Source organism: Ambystoma mexicanum, chromosome 2q (assembly GCF_040938575.1).
Source record: "Ambystoma mexicanum isolate Mex_15411 chromosome 2q, UKY_AmexF1_1, whole genome shotgun sequence".
NCBI lineage: Eukaryota > Metazoa > Chordata > Amphibia > Caudata > Ambystomatidae > Ambystoma > Ambystoma mexicanum.
The window spans coordinates 907,986,652-908,011,262 of NC_090924.1; the positions used below are offsets into that span (position 1 = coordinate 907,986,652).

The 24,611-nt window shown below is 47.5% G+C and overlaps 1 protein-coding gene across 2 annotated transcripts in view; it reads right to left on the reverse strand.

Moving 5' to 3' along the window:
- The window catches only part of GSDME (gasdermin E), a 941,072-nt gene that overhangs the window by 402,225 nt on the left and 514,236 nt on the right, over positions 1–24,611 (reverse strand). For both annotated transcript variants that reach the window (XM_069648197.1, XM_069648198.1), the window contains exon 6: positions 18,320–18,505. In XM_069648197.1, coding sequence (XP_069504298.1) covers positions 18,320–18,505 — 186 coding nt within the window. The remainder of the gene's footprint in view (positions 1–18,319; positions 18,506–24,611) is intronic.

Here is a 24,611-nt window from a genome sequence, read left to right on the forward strand (position 1 = left end):
TCATATTCGTAATTGGGTTTTGAAACACCATGTGACAACAGGTACTCAGGCCCTCATTTCAAGGTTGTACTCTCTGTTGAACACGCCTTGGATGAACTGAGACTTATTTTACATGAAAGACTCTCCACCAGCATGCAACATCAGAAGGTACAGAACACCTGATATTTTAATATTATTATTATTATTATGGTATTTATTGAGCACGTACCTAGCTTTGAGAAGCAAGAGAGCGCTTTACAGAGGTTTACACCAATACAGATACATAACTGAGAGCTTTACAGAGGTATAAAACATTACAGATGCATAATGGAGCGCGTTTGTGGTAACAACAGAACAACCCACATTCAGACCCACATCCAAGGTCAAACATGGCTATGTTGGAGGGGATGCAGGGGTGCAATAACATTCCTCCACATATGGTAGCAATGTTCCATGTTTTAGGTTTTGGGACCTATGGATTTTAGAGATCAACATGATTAGTGTACCTACACTCCCCAAACACCAGAAAATATGCCAGTGTGAGCGTCCTAGCAAAAGGCATTCCCCACAAAACAAAAATGTGGGTGATTTAATTTCCAAAGGGAGACTGCTTATCACTGGTCTTTGGAAAACGGCAAGGGTCCCTGAACTTCTTCATTGTATATTAAACTGGGGACAATAGTCATCAATGAAAAAATAACATTCCCAATACATGGTGAGTGATTGATGTTCTTTGCTGTTTGGGGCCCTTTACCACCCCCCCACCAAAGCGTTTACAGGTATTGGGGCTGCAAGACTATTGAAGATCACAGACTGAAGGTTAATGCACTTTGAATATTGCTAGAGATATTAATGTGTACATCGGCTTTCCCAATGTGTGTGGCATCTTGTTTGATTTTTGAGCTGTGTTACATGATTTAGGGCCTGATTCACAGAGCATTTTCCAATTGGATTGCAGCATTACAATGTGAATTCTGTAATAAGGCCCTAAGACTTTATGTGAATCTTACAATCATCAATGGATAGAGAAGGGCAGTGGGAGGTAGAAGGGGGTTTACGCTTCAAAACTTCCGTTTATAAAACGTTGATTTTTCTGTAGGCTTCCAATTTATCGCATCTATATAAATCAAATAAAAGGACGTCAAATAAAAAAAATAAACAGTCAAAATAACTTTCAAATGAAGAAAGTAAAAATAAACAAATGTATTATTTACTTGTTTTCGTGAGAAAGAAATGTTGTCCTTTTTATTTAAGAATGTTTCTTATAAATGTTATTTTAGATCTAATAGTATGGGGTTGTGATAATTGATTTGGAAGCATAGGTCAGTGGGGGAGACCAGCTGGACTCGTCACCTACGCACAACTTACTTTGCCCTTCCAAAGTTACATCTGAGAAGGGTATCTTGTTTTAATTTCTTTAATAAAAAATATAATTTCCCAATGCTTACTTTTCATTATCTCTCAATTTCCTCTTTGTGAATAATTTAGTTTTTGAATTGTATGTATTGCTTTTGCAGTAATTTACTTTGAATACTTACTTTTTTCATCTCTCGTTTTCATTTCCATCACCTTCTTTAAGTACTTGTTTTCTATGAGGGTAGACAGAACTGGTGGCGTTGACAATTTTTTATTTTGTTTTTCTGTCAGACAAGATGTCACAGCTCTCCCCCAGCTTTGTCCCATTGTTTCTAAATTCACCCGTGATTTATTGAAGTTAAACACAATAAGGGAAAATGTTTTTCGAAAAAAATATTTTTTCAGTGAAATGGTTTCAGAGAGGCATTACTTATATATTATTTTCACATGTTAGGCTGAGAAGATAAGCTTTTGTAATTGGGGGGACACACCTCATATACATTAAGCACCCTTGCAACCCTCCTCAACTACTTTAAAGCAGACTGCCAGCTCCTAGCTAAGTGGCATATCTGCCGAAAATGACACCCCCTACCCCATAGCCTTAAAACAGAGCGTAAGAGATAAGCTGGTGTATGGCATGTGTCTCCTGCACTGCATGTTCGTTTGTTCAGAACAGTGCAAGGCACTCTACTATCTCAATATCTTGTCTGGAGCCCTGCATACTGCTCATGTGTAGAACTGCTTTTCTTTTTTATCTAATTTTGGTTTTCACTGATTGAAAGTTAAAGTTCAGACACTTTTTCTTTCTTAATTTGTATCTAAATTATTTTAATTGAAAGTTATTTGTACCTCTTTGTTTTCTAATAATCTCTGTATTTTGTTGGGTTCTATTTTAATGTGTGCCAATACAGCAGAGGCACCAAGCAAGAAAGCATTTGCGTAGTGTGACAAATCCCCAGATGTCACCCCTTTTTCCCTAGGGGGAGCCCCTTTCATTTATATTTCAAGAGAAAGCGGCATGTTCACACTACATCCCAACAATCATCTTCCTGTTTCCCTAGACAGAGCACACTAATCCATAATGGGACGAAGAAGATGCACAGAGCAATGCAGAATTCCCTGCAGAACCAACATGAGCAGTCTGTACTTGGAACAAGTACTGGGACGAGGAGGAGGAGTGGAGGCATTAAGAGTACTCCTGGGAACTAACTTGAGCAGTCTAGTTATTGCTGGTCGCTCATTTGTCCAATGGGAGTAAAAATAGAAGAGGGAAACACGGAAACACGGAAGTGTTGTTGTCAAGCCTTCCCTGGAGGAGCAGGGAGCAAGAATCCTGTGTTGCAACAGAAGGAGCTGTGGACCATTGTACTACCCAAAGAGAGGGAGAGAGAGGGAGGAACCCTTGATCCCTAGCAGCCTGTGGGGAACCAATAGGACCAGCCTGCCTCCCAGAAAGGGGGGGCCCTCGAGCACCAGCGTTGTGCAAGAAACCAAGGAAAGCTGGAGGCTCCCTCAATGGGGGAACCAGAGAGAAAGCGTCCCTCTGAGGAGGATCAGTAGCATAGAAATGGTTAAAAAAATGAGCGCCTTTTGGGTGGATGCTCCCGTCCTGTGGAACTCCCTGCCTCTGGAACTTCTAGCTCGTTATTGGGTTGCTTTAAGAAATAATTCAAAACGCACGTTTAGATAATTTTGTGCACGTCAGTACTGTTAGCCCGGTATTCCTATGAGTTCTTATTGCAGATTTCATCGGCGCCCGTATAACTCCGGCCCACTTTGGTTACGCCTTATAAATAAATAAAGTAAAGCAAATAGAGACTGACCGGGTAGCCGAGAATAGGGGAAAGCCACTGCAGAGCCGGTCCAGTTGAGAGGGACTGCTCACTAACAAAGAAGGTGAAACTCCTGAAGGTCGGTACGGGTGTAGAGAAAACACCACGCCGGCCAAAGGAAGACAGACAGTGCAGAGTGGCGGCCACAGTTCGGAGAAGGACGCAGAGGGAAAGGGAAACCCTGCAGCAGACGGCAGGCATTCAGGAAGGCCTGAGACAATCGCGGACAACGAGATAAGGTACGCGGGTCGACACAAAGGTGCCATGGCCCGTAGATAGTGGTGGAAGCGGTAGAAAGGCAATGGGAAGGAAGCCATTTGCCCTGATGTTGTGATCTGGCCAGTAAGCGAGGGAAGCGGTAGAAAGGCAATGGGAAGGAAGCCATTTGCCCTGATGTTGTGATCTGCGAGGGAATAACTGAATTGCAAGAAAACCTGAGAAAGTTTAGGGGGGAAGTCATCCCCCTAGTATTGCGGACTGTGAAAGATAATTGTATGAAGTCAAGAGAAGGAAAGGAATCCTTGTGGGGTTTGTGGACCAGAAGGAAGAAGTCAGCAGGCAGGAAGACAACTCCACTAGCACTGAAAACTTATGTAGGAAATCATCTTGCCTGGTATAACGGGAACTATGAGTTTTTGAGAACAGGAGGTGGGAGACACTCCAGAACTTTGGTTTTGAATCCTCTTTTTGGCAACTTTTGGGGAACTTTGTTTTCTACAGAACTACTGGATACTACAGAAAATCCACTTTTCAATTATACTTAGTTCAAGTGTAAGGGGCAGAAATAGGTTTGAACATAGGATGCGTGACACTTTCTGATTTGGACATCATGACAGACATTGGTAATTTTGTTGAGGAAGGGAACCCACTCTTAGCTTTAGGGAAAGGTAGGAGGTTCTCCAACCCACTTTTACTTTCAATAAAAGTGTATAACAATCAAAATATGTATTTATTTTATTTATTTTACTGGGCATTTGTAAAGCGCTTATACAGCAACAAATCACCAAAGCACCAACTTCGCAAAGGGAAGGGAAAAAGGGAACAGTAAGGCAATGGAATAAGATCATAGTGACAAATACATTAAAAAAACAGTCCTACAGTGGCCAGGAGACTATCGCATGCAAGAGGACAACTGATGACTAGCAGGTCGGTGGAGAGCACCCTCCTAAGGAGCAGACAGAAGTTCTATGAGCAACGTAATAGACTAGGGCCAGCCCTAGCGTGGAGGATAAGGGCTAGAGAACAGAAAGCATTCATAGACACTCTGGAGGATGGGGGGGCAAAAAAAAGTGGGGGCGGAGGGAGCCAAATGTAAGATCGTGAGAGGTGTCTATGCAGACCTGTACGGAGAGGACCCAGTTTATGGAGAAGGGCAAGCGGCATACCTAGAAGGTTGGGAATGGCCAAGACTAACCCCTGTGCAAAAAGACCAATTAGAAGAACCCATAACATACGAAGAGGTGCAAAGAGCAATATCCTGATTAAAGGTAAACAAAAGCCCGGGGGAAGCTGGGCTCACGGCAGCATTCTACACAACATTTAGGGAATCATTCGCCAAAGACCTTACTGAAGTATTCAACTATTTTCGAGAGAAGGGGGAGATAACCAAATCTATGAACATGGCACACATCACTCTCATCCCGAAGCCGGGAAAGAACCCACACCTATGCTCCTCATACCGCCCTTTAGCGCTTATCAATGTGGACGCCAAATTATATATGAGGGTACTAGCAGCGAGTTTGGAAGGGATTCTACCGGGGTTGGTGATGCAGGACCAAACAGGGTTTATTCAAGGACGGAACATGTTTAACAATATAAGAAGGGTATTACATATTATCGACAAGGTGGGAATGGGAGGGGGGCACACCCACCTGCCTGATGATGCTAGAGGCAGAGAAGGCGTTTGACTGTGTGAATTGGGCTTTCATGGAGCAAATACTCAGAAAGGTGGAATTGGGACCGAATTATTTGAGAATGATACAGGCTAACTACTAGCCTCAAAAAGTGAATGGGGCGCTGAACAACCCATTCTCAATAAGGAGAACAAAGCAAGGATGCCCACTCTACCCACTCCTTTTCGCCCTGCTGATGGAACCCTTTGCGCATCGGATAAGGGAGAATAGGAAGATCCGATGGGTCAGATGTGTAAAGACACACCACAAAATAGGCCTGCTCGCTGATGATGTGATCCTGATTATCACCGAGCCAGAGAACTCGCTACCAGCAATAATGGATGAGATAAGGGCTTTCTCAGCAGTGTCAGGCTTTAAAGTGAACTTCGGAAAGTCAGAAATGTTAAATCTATCCATAGGGGAGAGGGAAAGGAGGCAGCTGGAAAACAGCAACCCATTCAGGTGGGTATCGGGACCAGTCTGATACGTGGGTGTGAACTTAACAACTTACATAAAACAAATAGTGGGGGTAAACTACCTGCGGCTGCTGAAACTAATCAAGGCGCACCTAGCAAGATGGAGTGGGATGTACATATCATGGTTTGGAAGGATAGCCGCTGTCAAAATGAACGTACTTCCTCGGCTCCTATATCTTTTCCAGGCAATTCCCCTAGCAGTCTCAGGAAAACTGATCAAAGACATTCAGGAATGCATCATGGGTTTTATTTGTGGAGGGAAAAAGCAGAGAATAGGGAGGAAAATGTTATTCAGGATCAAGGCTCAGGGAGGACTGGCCTGCACCAACAGAAAGAAATATTACCAGGCGGCGCAGCTCAGAGCAATGGCAGAGTGGGGAAAATCAGAAACATCAGGTGTGCATGGAGCAAACGGTGGCGGGAGAACACCTTTGGAAAGTGTAGGGGATAATTAAGGAGGACAGGCCAGAGGGGCTATTGGGAAATCCAATCACAAGAAACACCATGAAAATCTGGGAGCAGCTGAACAAGAGGTTTAACATATCTCCTTGGTCATCGCTGCAGACACCAATTTTCGGCAACCCCGACTTCCCACCTGGTAGGGAATATAACAGGTTCAAACAGTGGGTGGAGGGAGGGATAAGGGAGATCAGTGATCTCTATGAAGGAACACAGTTCAGGTAATTTACAGACTGTAGAGGGGAAATGGGCCTAAAGAAAGGGGACCTGTTTGCATATCAACAACTGAGACATTGGGTGGGAACCCACGCAATGATGGAAGGGTCTACAAGGGAATATACAGAGTTGGAAAAGCTAATGTCATCTGCAGAGAACAACAGGGGACTGATATCAGCAATATATAAGATCTTGCTAAGTGAAGTGGGCAGAAGGAAGGTGAATGGGCAGTGAGGGAAAAATGGGGGAAAGTAAGAGGGAAGGCGCTCACTGACAAGGAACGGGACACAGCACTAACGAGCTGGTACACCTCATACACTTCAGTGCAACATCGGGAATTACATTACAAGCTACTACACCAGTGGCATTACACCCCGGATAGACTCCATAAAATGTTTCCCATAATGTCAGCACAGTGTTGCAGGGGGTGTGGGGGAAACAGGAATGATGGAACACATCTGGTGGGGATGTCAGCGGCTTAAACATTTCCGGCAAGCGGTGACATCAAGTGTGCTTGGAATAATGGGAGTAGACAAGGAGTTTGAGGGAGTAGAACTACTCCTAGGCGCTATACCTGAGGGACAGCAAAGTATTGGTGGGGGTGCAGGAAGGTTATGGGCAAACTTAATGATGGCCTCAAAGAGATGTATAGTGGAACAATGCAAACAGAAGGAGCCGCCATCCATTATACAATGGTGTAATGCAATATGGGACACAATAGATGTGGAGAAGATGATGACGACAATAGGGGGGTCACTGAAGAAATTCAGTAAAGTATGGTCACCCTTCATATACTACGCAATTAAGGATACCGCACACCTGTACATCCCAAAGAGACTGAAGGAACTGGGAATGTTTCAAGGCAGAAGAGGGCTGAGCCGCAATTAATGGGACTTTTATAAAGGCTGCTTGTAGAACTGGTGGGGGAGGGAAAAGGGGGGAGGTTACTGTTGTTGTAGTATACGATGTTGATTGAAAATGTGCTATGCAGAAAGTAACATGGAGACAGAAAGCTAATCATATATGTAAACTGTTGAGCAATAAAGATTTGGTTAAAATAAACGGTCCTACTAGGCCTCGTGAACATTCTGAGCGTGCAAGTGCAGGGAGAGAGAAGGCGAAGTGGGTAAGTGCTGGAGGATGCTTGAGGGGGGGGGGGAAGTGTCAGCAAGTCAGTTGCAAAGGCAACAGGTAAGTGCCAGGCAGTGACCACTTGATGAAAGAGGGGTCACTAGCCAATACAATAAGTGCAGGGCCTGTGAGACAACACAAGCCAGTTGTGCCCCAAGGCCAAGTGCTGAGGGAGGGAGGGTGCTGTGGGCGATTGGACAGAAGGCCAGGACCCAGGTGGACACATAAGGGCCCAGGCCACCAATCACAGCGACTGTGGGGTTTAGCACAGGAGGGAGAGAGGGGAGGAGGAGAAGAAGAGGAAAATCTTGAGATACTTGTGGAACTCGAGGAGATCCTTAAGACTGAGAGAAAGGGGGAGGGTGTTCCAGCTGAGGGAGCCAGCTGAGGAAAGGGAGTGGCCGCCTGCTCTCTGCTTAGAGAACCGCTTGACAAGTAAAGAGTTGGAGCCGGAGGATCGGAGGGATCTGAAAGGAGAGTATTTGGTGAGAGCAAGATGCAGATAGGGTGGTCCCTGGCCCCAGACAGCTTTATGGATGATGCAGAAGGATTTCAATTTGATCCGTGCTGGAACCGGGAGCCAGTGGAGAGATTTTAGGGCTGGAGAGATACGGTATCTGGGAGTGAGGCCAGGGATGAGTCTTGCAGCCCTATTCTGGATTAGCTGGAGGGGGCGGAGAGAAGAAAGTAGATTAAGGAAGAGGATGCTACAATAGTCCATCCTGGAGAGTACCAGGGCTCTGGAGACATTAAGCTTCTGGGGAAAAGGGAGGAAAGGGAGGATGCTCTTGAGGAGGTAGAGTTGGAAATGGCCTCTTGTGTGTCATTTGGCTTTTTCAAAATGCCACCTGTGTGTTGTTTGCCTTCTTCTGCACCCTTACAGTAGGTATTCAATCACCCCATAGGGGACAGTGCAGGCTCTATTTCGGGAAACAGTGAACAATATTTTGCCCCTTGTCCTCATGCAAATATCAAAGCAGAATAAAGCGCACTGAAGCAGGTTCATATAACTAGGCATAAAGCATGAATAGGCTGCTTAAGCATCAGCACAGAGACATAATTAAACAGAATAATCCGATTTTCATTTTAAGAAATGTTAAGTTTATAAATTGATAAAAAAAATGTGGAAATTCTAATTTTAGGCATACATCAAAAACGTCAACGATAGCACACCTTTCTTGACTGATTTTCTCTGCGTGCTTTGCAAACTTTCTAATTGAGGCAAGTACAGAACTTGTTCCCGTGAACTGATATATTTCCCGACAACCAATGTGCCCTTTGCCTCGATGCCAGAACCGTTATTTCGTTGAGTGCCCTCTCCTTTATTTATTTTTGCCCCAGGTCGCTGATATGCCTAATGAGGAAGTAATGCACTTAGCTCCAGGGCATGGGCCTAGATGGAAACCACGCTGCCCATGTGCACGTTTTTGCCCTAGCCAAGTGCATGGTGATGTAAAATCAGCACACTTTTGTCATAGGCAATTTACTATGTAGCTACTCCCAAGGCTTGGATGGGCGAGGAAAACATTAGAAGGAGGGGAAGCTATTCCACATCCATGTTAGTGGCCACGTTTCAAACACCCTTGTCATCCAACACAGGTTTTATTTTACTTGTTTAACATTTTATTTGCTATTGTAAAGTCAAAGCATGAGCTGCATCAGTTAAAATAGGAACAACCATGAACTACCCTTCTTGATATTATTATCGGATTATCGGGTTATAGGGAGTACTGTATGCTGGCGATCTGTGTCACATGTAAAGGTACTGTAAGACAGGTAAGAAATGAAAATGGCAGCACGATAAAGAGACACCATTGTTTATATTACTGTTTTACCCAAAACCTTGAAATGGCATTGGTTATGATATGATATGATATTTTATTTGTAACGCTCTCATACACAAATGTTTCAGAGCGCGACCAGGAAAAGGGAGGGGAACGAGGGAGAAACAAAAACAACGATCTTACTAGGCCCAGTGACATTGAGAACGCTCAAGTGTTTGGAAAAGGGAAAAAAGGGGGAAGTGCACAGAAGGGGGGAGAAGTGGAAAGTCCGGAACAAAGGAGAGAACAGAATAAATAAGAAATAAATGGAGGCGATGAACAGTGGAAGTGCAGCCAACAAGTGGCAAGTGCTAGATTTGTCGGATAGGGTATATCTGATAAGTGCAGAAGAAAGTGGGAGGGGGACTGTACGGGTACAGATACAGGCCCCAGTGTAGGGGTGGCCCAGAGGCAGCGCAGAAAGGTGGCAGGGTGAGCAAGTACCTGGGCCCGATGGACAGAGGGTGGCTAGATGCACAGTGCCAAGAGAGAAAACAGATCAGCAGGGGAGAAGAGGGGCAAAGGCAGAAGCGAAGAGTAAATCTTGAGGTGCTTCCGGAACCGGAGATGGTTCTCAAGTTTCAAGGGGGCCGGGAGGCTGTTCCAAAAGGAGGCCGAAGCTCTACCCCCAGCTCGTTTCTTAGAAAAACGATTGACCCTGAGGTATTTTGGACCCATGCCCCAGAAAGCCTTGTGATATGATATGATATGGCATTTATAATGCGCCTATACATGAGTGTTTCAAGGCGCGACGAGGCAAGGGAAGGGGAACAAAGGGAGGACAGACAACGATCCATCCTACTAGGGCAGGTATCATTCAGATCACGCAAGTGCGTGGAATGGGGGAAGGGGGAAAGTGCGGGGCATGGGGGAGGGGACGGTGCAGTACATGGCATAGAATATTAACAATAGGTAAGGTAATGGCCAGCAGGTGGCAAGTGCAAAGGTAAGTGCCGTCATCAGGTGTCAAGTGCTGGTAGTGGGACTGTAGAGATACAGAAACAGTCCCCAAGTGCGGGGGTTGCCAGGCAGGCAGTGCAGGTGTGTGTGACTGGTGGGGGAGGGGCCTGGGCCCGAGAACAGAGGGTGGCCAGCTAACCAGTGCAGATTCAGTTTCAGCCAGGAGGTCAGCAGGGGAGAGGAGGAGAAAGGGCAGAAGCAAAGAGAAAGGTTTTTAGGTGCTTCCGGAACCGGAGAGGGTTCTCCTCAAGTTTCAGGGAGGCAGTTCCAGAGGGAGGCCCCACCCGAAGAAAGAGATCTACCACCAACTTGTTGTTTGGAGAAGCGACTGAACCTAAGGGAGTTGGAGGCGGATGAGCGAAGAGCTCCAGAGGGAAGATATTTAGGAAGAGAGAGTTGAAGGTATTGAGGCCCCAGGCCCCAGAAGGCCTTGTGGGCAATGCAGAGGGTTTTGAACTTGATCCTCGCAGCCACTGGGACCCAGTGCAGAGATTTCAGTCCTGGAGAGATACAATCCCTGGGCTTGAGGCCAAGGACAAGTCTTGCAGTCCTGTTCTAGATGAGTTGCAGAGGGCGGAGAGTAGAGGCAGGCAGATTTAGAAAGAGGCTGTTGCAGTAGTCCAGTCTAGAGAGAACCAGAGCTCTGGAGACAGTGAGCTTCTGGGGGAAGGAGAAGAAAGGAAGAATACCCCTGAGGAGGTGCAGCTGGTAGTGTGACTTCTTAGAGACGTCAGAGATGTGAGGAGAGAAGGAGAGTGTGGAGTCGAAGATGACCCCGAGATTTTTAGCCTCACAGATAGGAGCAGGAAGAGGGCCAACAGAGGCCGGCCAGAGAGTGACAGGAAAGGAGGGAGCGGTTTTGTGCCGACAAGGAGAATCTCAGTCTTACTGGCATTAAGGCAGAGATCATTGACGGCACACCACTCCTGGATGGCGGACAGACAGAGATGATAGAGGGCGAAGAGGTGGCTGAGGGTAGCCTGAAACTGAGCTGAGTGTCATCAGCATAGCACTGAAAATTGGGTCAGAGAGCGGCAATGCGGTGGGCAAGAAGTGCCAGGTATAGGTTGAACAGCCAGGGAGAGAGGTTAGACCCCTGGGGTACACCACAGGTAGAAAAAAGGATAGCAGAGGAAGGAAAGAAGTCAGCCACGCCAGGGCCTGACCGGTGATACCCAGGTTATCACAGACATTTGAGCAAGATGGCATGGTTGACCGTGTCAAAGGCAGAAGAGAGATCAAGCAAGATGAGGACACATGGGGTGTTAGAATCAAGGTGGGAGAGCAGGTCTTCACAGATGTTCAGGAGAGCAGTTTCCGTGCTTCTGGCAACTCTGAAGCCAGACTGATGGTCATGAAGACAACCAACAGATTCAGTGTGGAGATTAAGCTGGGAGATGGGCAGTTTTTCTAGAAGTTTGCCCAGGAAGGGAGTGATGGAGATTGGGCGATAGTTAGCCGGGGAGGAGGGATCATCAGAGAGTTTCTTAAGAAGAGGGTGCACAAGGGAGTGCTTCAGGGGGGATGGGAAGACTCCAGTGGGGAAGGGGTGGTGGCAGAAGTCGGCCAAGGCAGGAGCCAGGGAGTCGATGTGGTCCTTGATGGTTTTGGAGGAACAGGGGTGAACCTGTTTTGATGAGACTTTCATAGATCAGACTTGTCTAGAAACCTCGTCTGCGGAGAACAGGGGAAAGGCAGAGAAGGAGGGAGGAGTGGTGGCTGCAGAAGGGCCAGATGAAGAGGAGGGAGGAGAGAAGAGGAGAGTGAGGACAGGATCTCCTGAGTTTTAGAGATGAAGTGAGAAGCCAGTGCCGTGTAGAGGGCCTGGGAAGGGACAGGAGAGGTAGAGACTGCGGCAGGATTTGCCAGCTCGCTGCAGATTTTAAAGAGTTCAGCCGAGTTGTTGGATGGTGCAGAGACGCAGGCTTGGATAAGAGCTCTCTTCTTGGTGAGGACAGAGAGGCGGTATTGCCTTTGGAGCAGGCGGCAGGCCAGTTTGTCAGAGAATGCACATGAAGCACGTCATTTCCTCTCGACCACCCTGCACTTGCGTTTAAGGGTGACGAGGTCTGAGTTGTACCAGGAGTTACTTAGCTTTGGGCTTCAGGCGGATTCTCATGACAGGGGCAAGAATATCAAGAGTATCAGATATAGCAGAGTGGAGCAGGGAAAGGGCTGTGTCAGGGTGAGAGTCAGCCAAAGGGGAAGGGGAGGGGGTGAGAAAGTGGCGGCGAAAGCCTCAACTGACACGAGCTTCATGGGTCGGATGACCAAGAAGGTGGGTGGCAGTGATGGAAATGGCTTGGCCTGAGGGGTAGAGAGGGTGAGATGGGAGGAAAGGAGAAAGTGATCTCTCCAGGAGAGAGGAGTGTTTGAGCGGGACATAAGGGGAAGGTCTGAGGAGATCAGAACATCCAGGGTGTGCCCTGCAGAGTGAGTCGGGCCAGAGGGGAGAATAGAGAGTGAAAGCGAGTCGCAGATGTTGTGAAAGAGTCCAGAGGGAAGACAGGAGGCATCCAGGTGGATGTTGAAGTCTCCAAGAAGGAGGAGTTGAGTGGTCGAGACCAGGAGTGAAGAGGAGAGGTCCGCCCACTCAGAGAGGAAGGAGGAGATCTGACCAGGTGGCTGATAGATAGTAGCCACAGTAAGGGAATGGCTAGGGGAGAGAGAGAGAGCCTGCAGACCAGGCATTCAAAGGTGGAGTAGGCCTGCGTAGGAATGATAGAGGCAGGAATCCACTCTGGGAAGATCAGGGCTACACCCCCTCCAGAGCGGTTGGGCCTGGGTGCAGAAAGGATCTTGTAGCCATCAGGGAGGAGCACGTCAAAGCTTGTGACAGAGCTGACCGTGAACCATGTCTCGCTGAGACAGAGGACATCGAGGTGAAGTTCCTCCAGAAGGCGGCAGATGTCTCTAGGAATGTTTGACAGCTGAGCGAGAGTTAAGAGTGGCAATATGGAGAAGGTTGCCATCCTTGAAGGACTTCCCGGGAAGGGTACAAATCAGAGGTACGCCCTGCGGAGGTGTAGAAGGAGCCCGAGGGGGGGGCAGAGAGGAACAATGCAGAGGGTTTTAAGTTTCATCCTTGCATCCACTGGCAGCCAATGAAGGGATTTCAGAGCTGGAGAGATGCGATCCCAGGGCTTGAGGCCAAGGACAAGTCTCGCAGTTCTGTATAGATTAGTTGTAAAAGGTGGAGAGTGGAGGAAGGTAGATTTAGAAAGAGGCTGTTATAGTAGTCCAGCCTAGAGAGAACCAGAGCCTGGGAGACAGTGAGCTTCCGAGGGAAGGAGAGGAAAGGCAGAGTAACTCTAAGGAGGTGCAGTAAGAAGTTTGACTTTTTAGAGACGTCAGAGATGTGTGCAGAGAAGGAAAGTGTGGAGTCAAAGATGACCCAGAGGTTCTTAGCCTCGCAGGTGGGGGTAGGAGGAGGGCCAAGGGAGGTTGGCCAGAGAGTAAGGTGAAAGGGTGGAGAAGGTGTACCAATGAGAAGGATCTCAGTCTTATTGGCATTAAGACCGAGATTGTTGGCAGCACACCAATTTTGAATGGCGGTTAGGCAATCAGAGATGAGGGAAGGAGAGGAGGCTTGCTGAAGGAAGCCTGAAAATGAGTTGAGTGCCATCAGCTAGCACTGTAAGTTTGAGCCGAAAATGGAGATGCAGTAGGCAAGAGTTGTCAGGTATTGGTTGAAAAGCCAGGTGGAGAGGTTAGACCCCTGGGGAACACCACAGGTAAAGAGGGAGATGGAAGGTAGGAAGGACCCAAGTTGTACCTGGGAGGGTCGGTCAGAATGGAAAGAGGTCAGAGCCTGATCGGTGATACCCAGATTGTCAAGGAGACGATTGAGCAGGGTGGTGTGGTTGACTGTGTCAAAAGCAGAGGAGAGATCAAGTAGGATGAGGACAGAGGGAATGTTGAAGTCAAGAGTTCTGGCAGCTCTGAACCCAGATTGGTGGTCATGGAGAGAGCCAACAGAGTCGGAATGAAGGTTAAGCTTAGAGATGGCCAGCTTTTCCAGAAGCTTACCCAAAAAGGGAGTAATGGAAATTGGGCGATAGTTAGCTGGAAAAGAGGGATCCGCTGTGGGTTTCTTGAGGAGAGGATGAACAAGGGAGTGCTTCAGAGGGGAAGGGAAAGATCCAGAGGCAAAGGAAAGGTTGCAGAAATTGGTGAGGGCCGGAGCGAGGGTATCGATGTAGTCCTTAATGGTTTTAAAGGAACAGGGATGAACCTGTTTTGATGAGGCTTTCATAGATCAGACTTGTCTAGCGACCTCATCAGGGGAGAAAAGAGAAAAGGAGGAGAAAGAGGGAGGGGGAATAGCTGGGGAGGGTCAGCAAGCTGAGACGGAGAGGGGAGAGGAGGGAGAGCGGAGGAGAGGGTGGACAAGATGTCCTGGGTTTTAGAAATAAAGTAAGAGGCAAGGGCATTGCAAAGAGCCTGGGAGGTGAGAGGCGGGGTGGAGACTGCAGCAGGGCTGGCCAGCTCCTTGCAGATTTTAAAGAGTTCGGCCGAGTTGTTAGATGCCTCAGAGACGCAGGCTTGGATGTAGACTCTCTTCTTGGTGTGGACAGCGAGACGGTATTGTCTTTGTTGCAGGCGGCAGGCCAGTTTGTCAAAGGATGAGCAAGAATCCACCCATTTCCTCTCAGCCGCCCTACACTTAGCTAGATCAGAGTCATATCAAGAATTGCGCTTGGCTTTGGACTTCAAACAGATCCTCATGACAGGGGCAAGAGCATCAAGAGTAGCAGAAATAGAGGAGTAGAGCAGGGACAAGGCTGTTTAAGGGTGTGAGTCAGCCTGGGGTGGAGGAAGGGGGGAGAAGGTGGCAGCGAAAGCCTCGATTGACACACGCTTCATGGGCTGGATGTCCGAGAAGGTGGGTGGAAATCTTGGGGTAGGCATGGCTTGAGGGGAAGAGATGGGAAGATGAGAGGAGAGGAGGCAGGGATCACTCCAGGAGAGAAGAGTGGTGAGGGGCATAGGGGGGGGGGAGGCCAGAGGAGATCAAGACGTCAAGTGTGTGACCAGCAGAATGAGTTGGGCCAGAGGGGAGGATAGAGAGGGAGAGGGAGTCACAGAGGTCACGAAAGAGAGCAAATGAGGAACAGGAAGAATCAAGGTGGATGTTGAGGTCACCAAGGAGGAGGTGTTGGGTGGTAGAGACCAGGAGGGAGGAGGAGAGGTCAGCCCACTCGGAGAGAAAAGAGGTGATTTGACCGGGGGTCGGGGGGCGGTAGAGAGTAGCAACAGTAAGGGAGTGGCTAGGAGAGAGAGAGCCTGCAGACAAGGCATTCAAAAGAGGAGTGAGTCTGAGTGGGGATGATAGAGGCAGGAATCCACTCAGGGAAGATCAGAGGTACACCCCCTCCAGGCCTGTTGAATCTAGGTGGGGAGAGGATCTTGTAGCGGTCAGGAAGGAGAGTGTCAAAACTCATCACAGAGCTGGCCGTGAACCACGTTTCGGTGAGACCGAGGACATCAAGGTCAAGTTCTTATAGAAGGTGGCAGATGTCAGAGGAGTGTTTGACAGCCGAGCAAGAGTTGAGAGTGGCAAGCAGCTGAAGTAGGTTAAAAAAAAGAGAAATGAGTGGGCTCCACTGGGTAAAAAAGTTCTTTTCGAATTGAAAAATGCTGAAGTAGTAAAAGTATGCCTTGTTCAAAAAAATCATTTAAAGGGAGCTGGCTGTGATAAGTCTGGAGACACCCTGACTCAAAATACTCAAGAAGCTGGACAACCAAGTGAAATACTAGGTCACACAGCGGCTCTCGGTTGGACCCAATTTTGGTAAGGAATTATCTTAAATTAAAGACAGTTCAATAATGTGTCCAAAGTAGTACACTTATTTAAATGAAAGAATCCGTTGCTGTTTAACAAAAGTGATGCTTTATCGGAAAACACTCAAAATAGAGCTAACACTAATGCATTCTTAGTGAGGAAGCAATTGCCACAACTCGTTAAAATGTCAGACTTAATGTGCCTATGCATATCGGAAATACATTTCCTTCTTCAGGGCAAGTCTGTTATGTTGCAGGTAAGTGAAGTACATATAAGAGTTCCATCATAACAGTTAAACACAATATAAACAGAAACAAAAATAAAGATAATCGAAAAAACATATGATTGTCATAAAAGTAAATCATGGCACATACCATTTAGTTGAAAGTTCTGCTGGTAATATGCCAGAAGAAAGAAAGAATAAACATTATGAATGGGCTGTTTGTTTACACATCGTGTGGCCAAGAGGGAATATATGTGGGCTCAATTACCTGTATAGTGTGGCCAACTCTGTACAAGAGAGGTACATCAAAAAATGTTCGTGGCAGGTGCCCCATAACGTTTGAGCGTACGTTGCAGGTACTCAGTGCGGTGTATGCAGACAAATGCCGTAGGCCCTGCAGCTGTAATGCAGGGCAAGAATGTAATTAGTGAAAGACAAGTGTACGCTAGAGTGGATTGACTACGGTCCCGTGGGACTCAGGTCCTTACCGTGAGTTACACGGATCGTCTGTGTTCTTCAGAGCGCAGCCGAACAGAGTCTCCGCTGCCGTATACAGTCGTTGTCAGGGCAACGGTCGTTTTATATTACACGTGGCCGCCTCGCGGCAGAAGGGGCTGGAGGACACGAAGTGATGTGGTTTGTGGGTGGATGTGGGCACTGATGCGTAAAATAATTATCGTGTATAGTGTGATAATAACGAGAATTGTAACAAAGACAAATTAAAAAAACAAAACAACTATATTTCCTACAATTTCTACTGTCAACACCATGAGTGTACTATTGACTTTATCTGGCTATGATGGTGGTTGGACAGTTGTTTTGTGATCTAATTGCTCTTTTCATGCATCCAAGCAGCAACCTTGCCGCATGTCCTTGACTTCCCGTCTGGGACCCGAGGTGCAGCCTTTTGGCAACACCTTCCGCGACAAGGCTGTTCTAATTGAATGTGATACAGCATGGACCTTAAATGCCCCGTGACCATGGGGATATGTTTTACACCCCATCAACTCCAAGTATGGACCTTCACATCCACATTCTGATTCATTGAGTATTTTTTTTATTTTTATGATTCCGATTTTTTTTGTTTATTTTGTTTTTTTTACTTATCTTCGTGCATGTGTTTTTGCTTGAGCGGCGTGCATGGTGATGTTATGTTACAGGTTCTTTTACCGCGCACTGTTGCCACCTGCGTGGTCTCTTGGCTCTCTAAATAAGCAGACTGTTTTTCATTGGCAATGCAGAATGTAGCTAATTTTGCAGGTTGGATGGCTAAGGGGAAAACTCCAGTGAAGGCTAACAGGTAATGTTTCGTGTTTTACACGTTGTGACCACCCTTGCCATCCAATTATATCTGCCCTTATCGAATTCCGGATGTGTTCTCCAGATTTAGAGACAATAGTCGTGACGTGAGAACAAATCATCTATTTCTGCGGGTATCATGTATACCTGCGGCACATTACAAATCACCACATACCGAAGAATAAACCAACACTGCACTGCCTTCTGACACAGCTTTGCAATGTTGAGGTAAGATATATATGCAGTGACAGTGATAGCTCGAATGCAAGGCCCACATTGTTTTGCCCCGCTAATGCATGACTTTTTAATTGGATGCATGCAGCAAATATTATTTTCCAAAGTTTGCTACACACATTTGCATCATCTAGGTTCTCACGTGAATGGTACTACACCACCCTGAACTTATTTTGGTACAAATGCCCACAAGAAAACGGACGAAATGAGTAAAATACAGCATGTTTCTCCATTTACACCAGAAAACCAAAAAAAATTAAACCAGGAAATAAAAATAAAAAGAAGTCTGAGAGTACAACTAATAAAATATGTACCAGATCTGTAGAAAGAATTCCAATGCACAAAAATGAACACAAATACCACATCATGGCCGTTCCAGTGTCTTAAAATATTATTCGATGAGCGATTATTTTACCAATTATATAGGTGAAACCCCTAATGTCACCTGCACAGCTGAATAGCTGCCACACGTGTTGCCTTTTGATGAATACCAGTATGAGGAAGACATAGCTGGCTCTGTTGGTCCCTCATTTGTAAAACACGGAGATATTAGCATTGCAGAAGACCCAGAGGCATCATCTAGCTTTGGCATTTACCGGAAGGATTGCAATAGCAACGTTCTGATATAAATATAGCACTTTAGTTTGAAGATACCTTCTTTCAATATGCTTATTGGAGCGCCGCCTTGAATCGACTTCCTTTTTGCAGCATGCCGATTGCCGTCCACACAGTCCCACGAATGCAATGCGAAAGTCTCGAAGTGTGCAGAGATGTGGGGATAGACGCCTTCTGTGCTTTCCCTTTCAAAGCCTCCTTCTCTTTCTGGCAGCACGCAGAATTCTGTCAAATAAACACACACACATGAGACTGGGTGTCCTATAGCTTGCTAACCGTTGCCCTCCGCATTTCGTAGCTCTGCTTTTTCGTACGGCGAATCTGTATCACACGATATTAGAGAGCAACGCTGTTCTTAGCACAACCTAATAATAAATAGAACGAAAATGCTGTGAGTTGGTGCCGTGAGCTGTAATGTAATGGAAAGTGGGCATACGCAAAATGCCCATCTGTCATGTTACATCTGCCATGTTAGTTGGACTCGATGCACGAGGCTCTCTCTGTAAGAAGAAAATGGGGGCAGAGAGTATGTTAGTGTGATAACAGAAGGGGCAGATGTGAAACCTGTATTGATGGGTGCAGATCGGAAGTACTCAACACCTAAGTGTCCTGTTTAAATGGGTTTGGCAGAGATACTTGACAGTATATCATCTGAAGGCAGGAGCCCAGGGTCTGATGACAACACTTTGGGGCGGGTTGGCCCGTAATATGGGGGGAGTGGGATAAGGCTGAAGAGCAGAGCTTATTCATAGCTTCATTACTGCTGCAGTGCTAAAGGCTAGGTATGTGACCGACTTGGGGTATTTGTGTGTGCAGTGTAAGCTGGTAGCAGCTGTTAGTTGGGAGATAGTTTAATGGAGGAAGGAAGGAGGCCGTACAAGTCAGAACAACTTAGTGTCCTCCCTGCACTCCTACCACTGGCCTCTTGCATGCAAGCCTCATTCACTTTCTCCCATTGTCACTGTTAATTCTCTTTTTTGTTTCTCTCTCTCTCTCTCTTCCTCTCTCTCTCTCTCTCTCTCTCTCTCTCTCTCTCTCTCTCTCTCTCTCTCTCCCTCTCTCTCTCTCTCTCTGTCTCTCTCTCTCTCTCACACACACAGACACACATTGTACCCCATGCACAGAAACCATCTGGGAAGCGTCAAATATGGGAAGGGACAGGCCAGAGAGGGGACTCCACTCATTACTGATGAATATGATCGGATGTTCCCTCCCTTTGTCATCTAACTGGTACAAGACAGCTCCAATTCCGGTGTCGCAGGCATCCGTCTGGACGATAAAGGGTTTGTTGTAGTCAGGCACACACAACACAGGTGCCCTACACCGACTTTCTTTCAAGCCATCAAAGGCCCTCTTCAGTCCAATTAACCTTCCTAGGTTGTTTCGGTGAAGTCAGAGCTGTCAGAGGTGCAGCTATGGTTCCATAGTCCGCCATGAAATTGCGAAAATACCCAGTGAGGCCCAAAAAGGCTCTCACCTGGGTTTGAGTAGTGCAAGTCTCCCAGTCATGTACATTCTGTACTTAACTGGGAAGAGGTTGGATTTGACCCCCTCCTAACTCATGACCAAGATACGTGACTTTCCCTTGAGCTATCTGGTACTTGGTGGCCTTGATAGTGAGGTTAGCCCTTTTCAAGGCCTGCAACACCTTATCCAGATGTGTCAAAAGCTCTTCCCAGGTGGAACTGTAGACGGCAATGTCGTCTAAGTAGGCCACACAAAAGGCCTCCAGCCCACTGAGCGCATGATTGACCAATCTCCGCAAGGTGGCAGGGGCAGTCTTCAACCCAAAAGTCATGACCCTAAACTGGTAGTGTCCCTCAGGTGTTAAGAACGCCGCCTTTTCATTGGCATGGTCCGTTAGAGCTAGAGTTGTTTGCCAATAGCCTGAGGTAAGGTCAAAGGTGCTCACAAATTTGGCAGCACCTATGGTGTCCACAAGCTCATCAGCCCTGGGCAATGGGTGCGCGTCGGTTTTGGTGAAGGAATTGACCCTGCAGTAGTCCACACAGAACCTCCAATCCTTGGTACCTGCCTGGGAACTTGCCTTGGGGACAAGGACCACTGGACTGGACTAGGGACTGGTTGAGGGTTCAATAACTCCAAGATCCAACATCTTGGCGACCTCAGTCTGGATGTGGTTCTTAACGGTATCCGACATACGGTAGCACCTGCTTTTGACAAGCACACTGTCACCAGTGTCAATTTTGTGCCTACACCACAGTGTAAGGCCTGGTCTAAGTGAGAACAGAGAGGCATACTGCCAGAGCAAAGCCCTGCAGGCCCTCTGCTGCTCTGTCGTCTGATCTGGAGAGAGATTTACTCCCTCCACTGAGCCGTCCTGAGGGTTGCTATGCAGCAAATCAGGAAGGGGCTCACTCTCATCCTCTTCTTGCTCTGAAGCTACCAAGAGACATGAGACCTCCTCTCGCCTATGGAAAGGCTTGAGCCTGTTGACGTGGAATACTTGAGGGGCTACCCCAGAGACTCCCATGTCAACCAGATAATTGGATTCGCCCATCTTGGAGATTATCCTGAAGGGTCCAGTCCATCTGTCTGACAAAGCTCGAGGCTTGGTAGACTCCATCACAAGGATCTCCTGGCCTGGAGTCCAATCCACTTGCGAGGCTTAAGGTCATGCCAGTACTTATTCAATTCCTGGCTGGCCTTGAGATTCGCTGTCGCCTGACCCATCATCTGTGTCATCATCTGTCTGAGGCCTAACACATAGTCCCCCACTTGCTTGGCGGGACCTGGATGGGGTGGCATCCAAACCTTCTCTGATCAAGGCAAGGGGCCCCCTCACAGGATTTCCAAAAAGTAACTCAAAGGGGCTGAAACCAACACCCTCTTGAGGTACCTCTCTGTAAGCGAACAGCAGGCATGGCAGGAGAAGATCCCATGTCCTCCTTAGGGGCTCTTCCAGAGCGCCTAGCATTCCCTTGAGAGTTTTATTAAATCTCTCAACCAGACCATTGGTCTGGGGATGGTAAGAGGCGGAGAACGTGTAGGTTACCCTGCACTCTTTCCATATGGTTTTCATGTAACAACATAAAGTTGGATCCTCTGTCAGAGACAACCTCCTTAGGGAATCCAACCCGGGTGAAAATGCCCAGGAGAGCCCTGACAACCACCTTGGCAGTAACAGTCCGAAGGGGTATAGCCTCAGGGTATCTGGTGGCATGATCAACCAAGACCAGGGTGAACCAATGTCCACCTGAAGTGGGAGGGTCAAGGGGACTGACAATATCAATGCCCACCCTCTCAAACGGTGTGCCAACCACTGGCAACGGCTGCAGTGGGGCAATGACACTGTCTCCAGTCTTGCCAGACAACTGACAAGTTGGGCAGGTCCTGCTGTGGGACTCCACTTCTACTCCCATCCGTGGCCAGTAGAAATGAGCAGATAGCCTCTGCTTAGTCTTCTTGGTACCAAGATGACCAGCTAAGAGCACCTCATGTGCCAACTGCAGCAGGAACGGCCTGTAAACCTGGGGTACCACCAACCTCTTTAGGGCACCAGGTTCAGGTATAGTGGGCTCACTAACATGGAGCTTACCCTCACAATAGATCCGGAATGTCCTAGGCACTTCTCCTTGTGCCTGGGACAGGGCCTTTTTCCTCAGACCCTCGAGAGAGAGTGGTACTCTCTCTGTCCCTTACCCAGAAGTTCGCACGGGAGGGTCCCCCTTCAGCCAGCAGGCATTGAAGGTCGGGGTGGTCCTCCGGGTTGAGCACCTCTCACACAGGAGGGTCTTCTTCCTCTTCTCCCTCAGGAGTTGAGTTTGGGTTTTCCACTGGACCCAGTCTGTCCTGAGCATGGATCCCAATGGGTGCTGTAGGAACAGGACAAAGAGAAAAAGCCCCCTTCACAGGGGTGGCCTTCTTGTTCTTCCGTCTTCTCGCCTTAGGTCTCACCTTTGGCTTGGGTACCTGACTCACAGCCAGCCCCGGTGTCACCGGTGACCTAGTGACTGCAGCAGCATTCATGGGGAGACCATCAGAGATCAACCTCAACTCTACTAGGTCATTTTCTAACAGAATGTTAGCAGGGACATTGTCCTGAACCAGGACAGGAAGCTTTGCTGTCTTGTCTCCAATCATGAGTGTGACTAAGGCTACAGGCAATAATTTGGGAGGCCCACCAGTTAACATGGTGGTTCTCAGAGGGGCACCTACATAGTCCTCTGGCTTGAGCATGGTCCTGTCCACCACTGTAATGCTTGCCCCAGGGTCTCTCAAACCAGTAGAAGGTTGGCCCTTCAAGAGGATACTTCTCAAAAACCTACAGGTGTTCTGTGTGATTGTTGCCAGTACTTATGCGTACTGGTCCCAGGCCCCAAAGGACACTAGGGAAATCTCTACAGGAGCACTGAATGCGATCCCTGTAGAGGAGGGGAGGACAGTGGCCTCCACCTCAGACATGGGGTAAGGGTAGCTGAGGCTGACAGCCTGGACTCCAAGTGCCTTACCTTTACACTTGGGGTCACCCTTCTTGTGATCCAGAGCCCCACATTCCCAACAAGTGCCAGCAGTGAGGGGTATAGTCCTGGAACCACTGGGAGCCTGCTTTGCAGCAGGTGGACCACTACTCTTATTCCCACCCACATAGGATTTATCCCCACTAGATTTTTGGGTCTTAAGAGAGGAAGGGTTTGGTGTACCCGACTGTGATTGCTTTTGGGACTCCTCAGCTTTCTGAGAGGTGCCCTTTTCTTTGTCCTTGTCCTTCCCACTGGAGTCCTTAGGGGACACCCGGTCAGAGAACTACTTGTCAGCCAGTCTGGCCAGCTTAAAGGGATCCAAAATGTTCTGGTCAGCAACATACTGACGCAGCTCTGGTGAACAGGCTTCAGAAAAATGCTCAAAAAAACAAATAGTGGGACAATTCAACAAAAGCTTTCACCTTGTATCCATCAATCCACACCATCATGTTCATATCATATGTGCAGCACTCACCCAGTCAACCCAAGACTCATTGGGCCTCATTACAAGTAGGGCGGTAAGGGTTAACGGTCACCGGTAACGAGACCGGTGCCATTAAACCCTTACCGCCCTACTACGAGTTCCCATTGCGGGTCCTTCCTTAACGCCTGCTTTTAGCAGGCGTTAAGGACGGGTCCCGCAAAGGGACTTTAGAGCTAATAACGGTACCATAATTTACGGTACCATTATTAGCACCTTCCCCATTCCCATTGAGCCTTATGGGGGCTCAAATGGGAATGGGGAAGGGCCCTGGTGAATGGGGAATTATCGGTCCCGCCAACCTTGGAATGGACCGGTAATTCCTCCATTCACCAGGGCGGAATCGGAACGAGTTTGGAGGCAGCCATGTCGCAAATAGCGTCATGGTTACCTCCAAACTCGGAATGAGGCCCATTTTCTCTTTTCTTGAAATCCCTGAACCTTTTGAGGTATTGGGTATGTGTCTTGCCAAACTTGGCAATCAAAGCAGACTTCATGCACTCATACTGACCCCTTTCTTCAACACTCAGCTTCAGAATACAGTCATATCCAGTCTGAGGCACTTTGCTTAGCAAACACTTAGCCCAATCTCTCTTATCAACATCATGAATTGCAGAAGCCATTTTAAACGCTTCAATCCATTGGAGAATATCAGAACCCCCCCCCGCATACACGCCAACCAAATCTTTTATAAACTTGGTGGCTGGGGACCCGACACTCTCAACTGGTTTAGCTGAAGTCTCCACTCTAGCTTTCTCTAGCTGGATTCGCTGACATTCAGTGTCCTTCTCTTTGAGTTCAAGTGCCCTGTTCTTGAGTTCCACTTGCTGTGCCAACTCCTCTTTCTTAAATTCAGCTTCAATTTCTAACTTGCGGTATTCAACAGACAATATCATCCTTAATAACTCAAGTTCCAAGGCATTCCCTGAAGAAACATTACTGGAGGTCGGAACAGAGGCAGCAGGAGTGGTGGCATTCCCAGAATCAGATTCAATGGCAACCCCAAGGGCAGGAGCCTCAATGGTTGCATCCCCCCTTCAAGAACTTCACAATCTATTTGGTAGTCCACCTGGGCAGCTATCAGCTCAGCCCTAGACTTAGCCACAAAGTCTAACTCCCTGTCTTTACAAGCACCCTGGATAGCCTCTAAGCTCATCCTAGTCAATTTACCATTTGCAATAGACTCCATTGCTTGTAATGCAGGTATCTAGTACACAACTAAACCTCAATTTAACAAAGTGTAGCTATTTTGTAAGTGGCAAGGTTATACACTGATTCTTAAAACCATAAGTATCCCACCCCTGCCACCAGTGTAAAGACTGGAGGGGTGTGTCTGTACTCCTGCTCTCTATATGGTCGAGGAGAG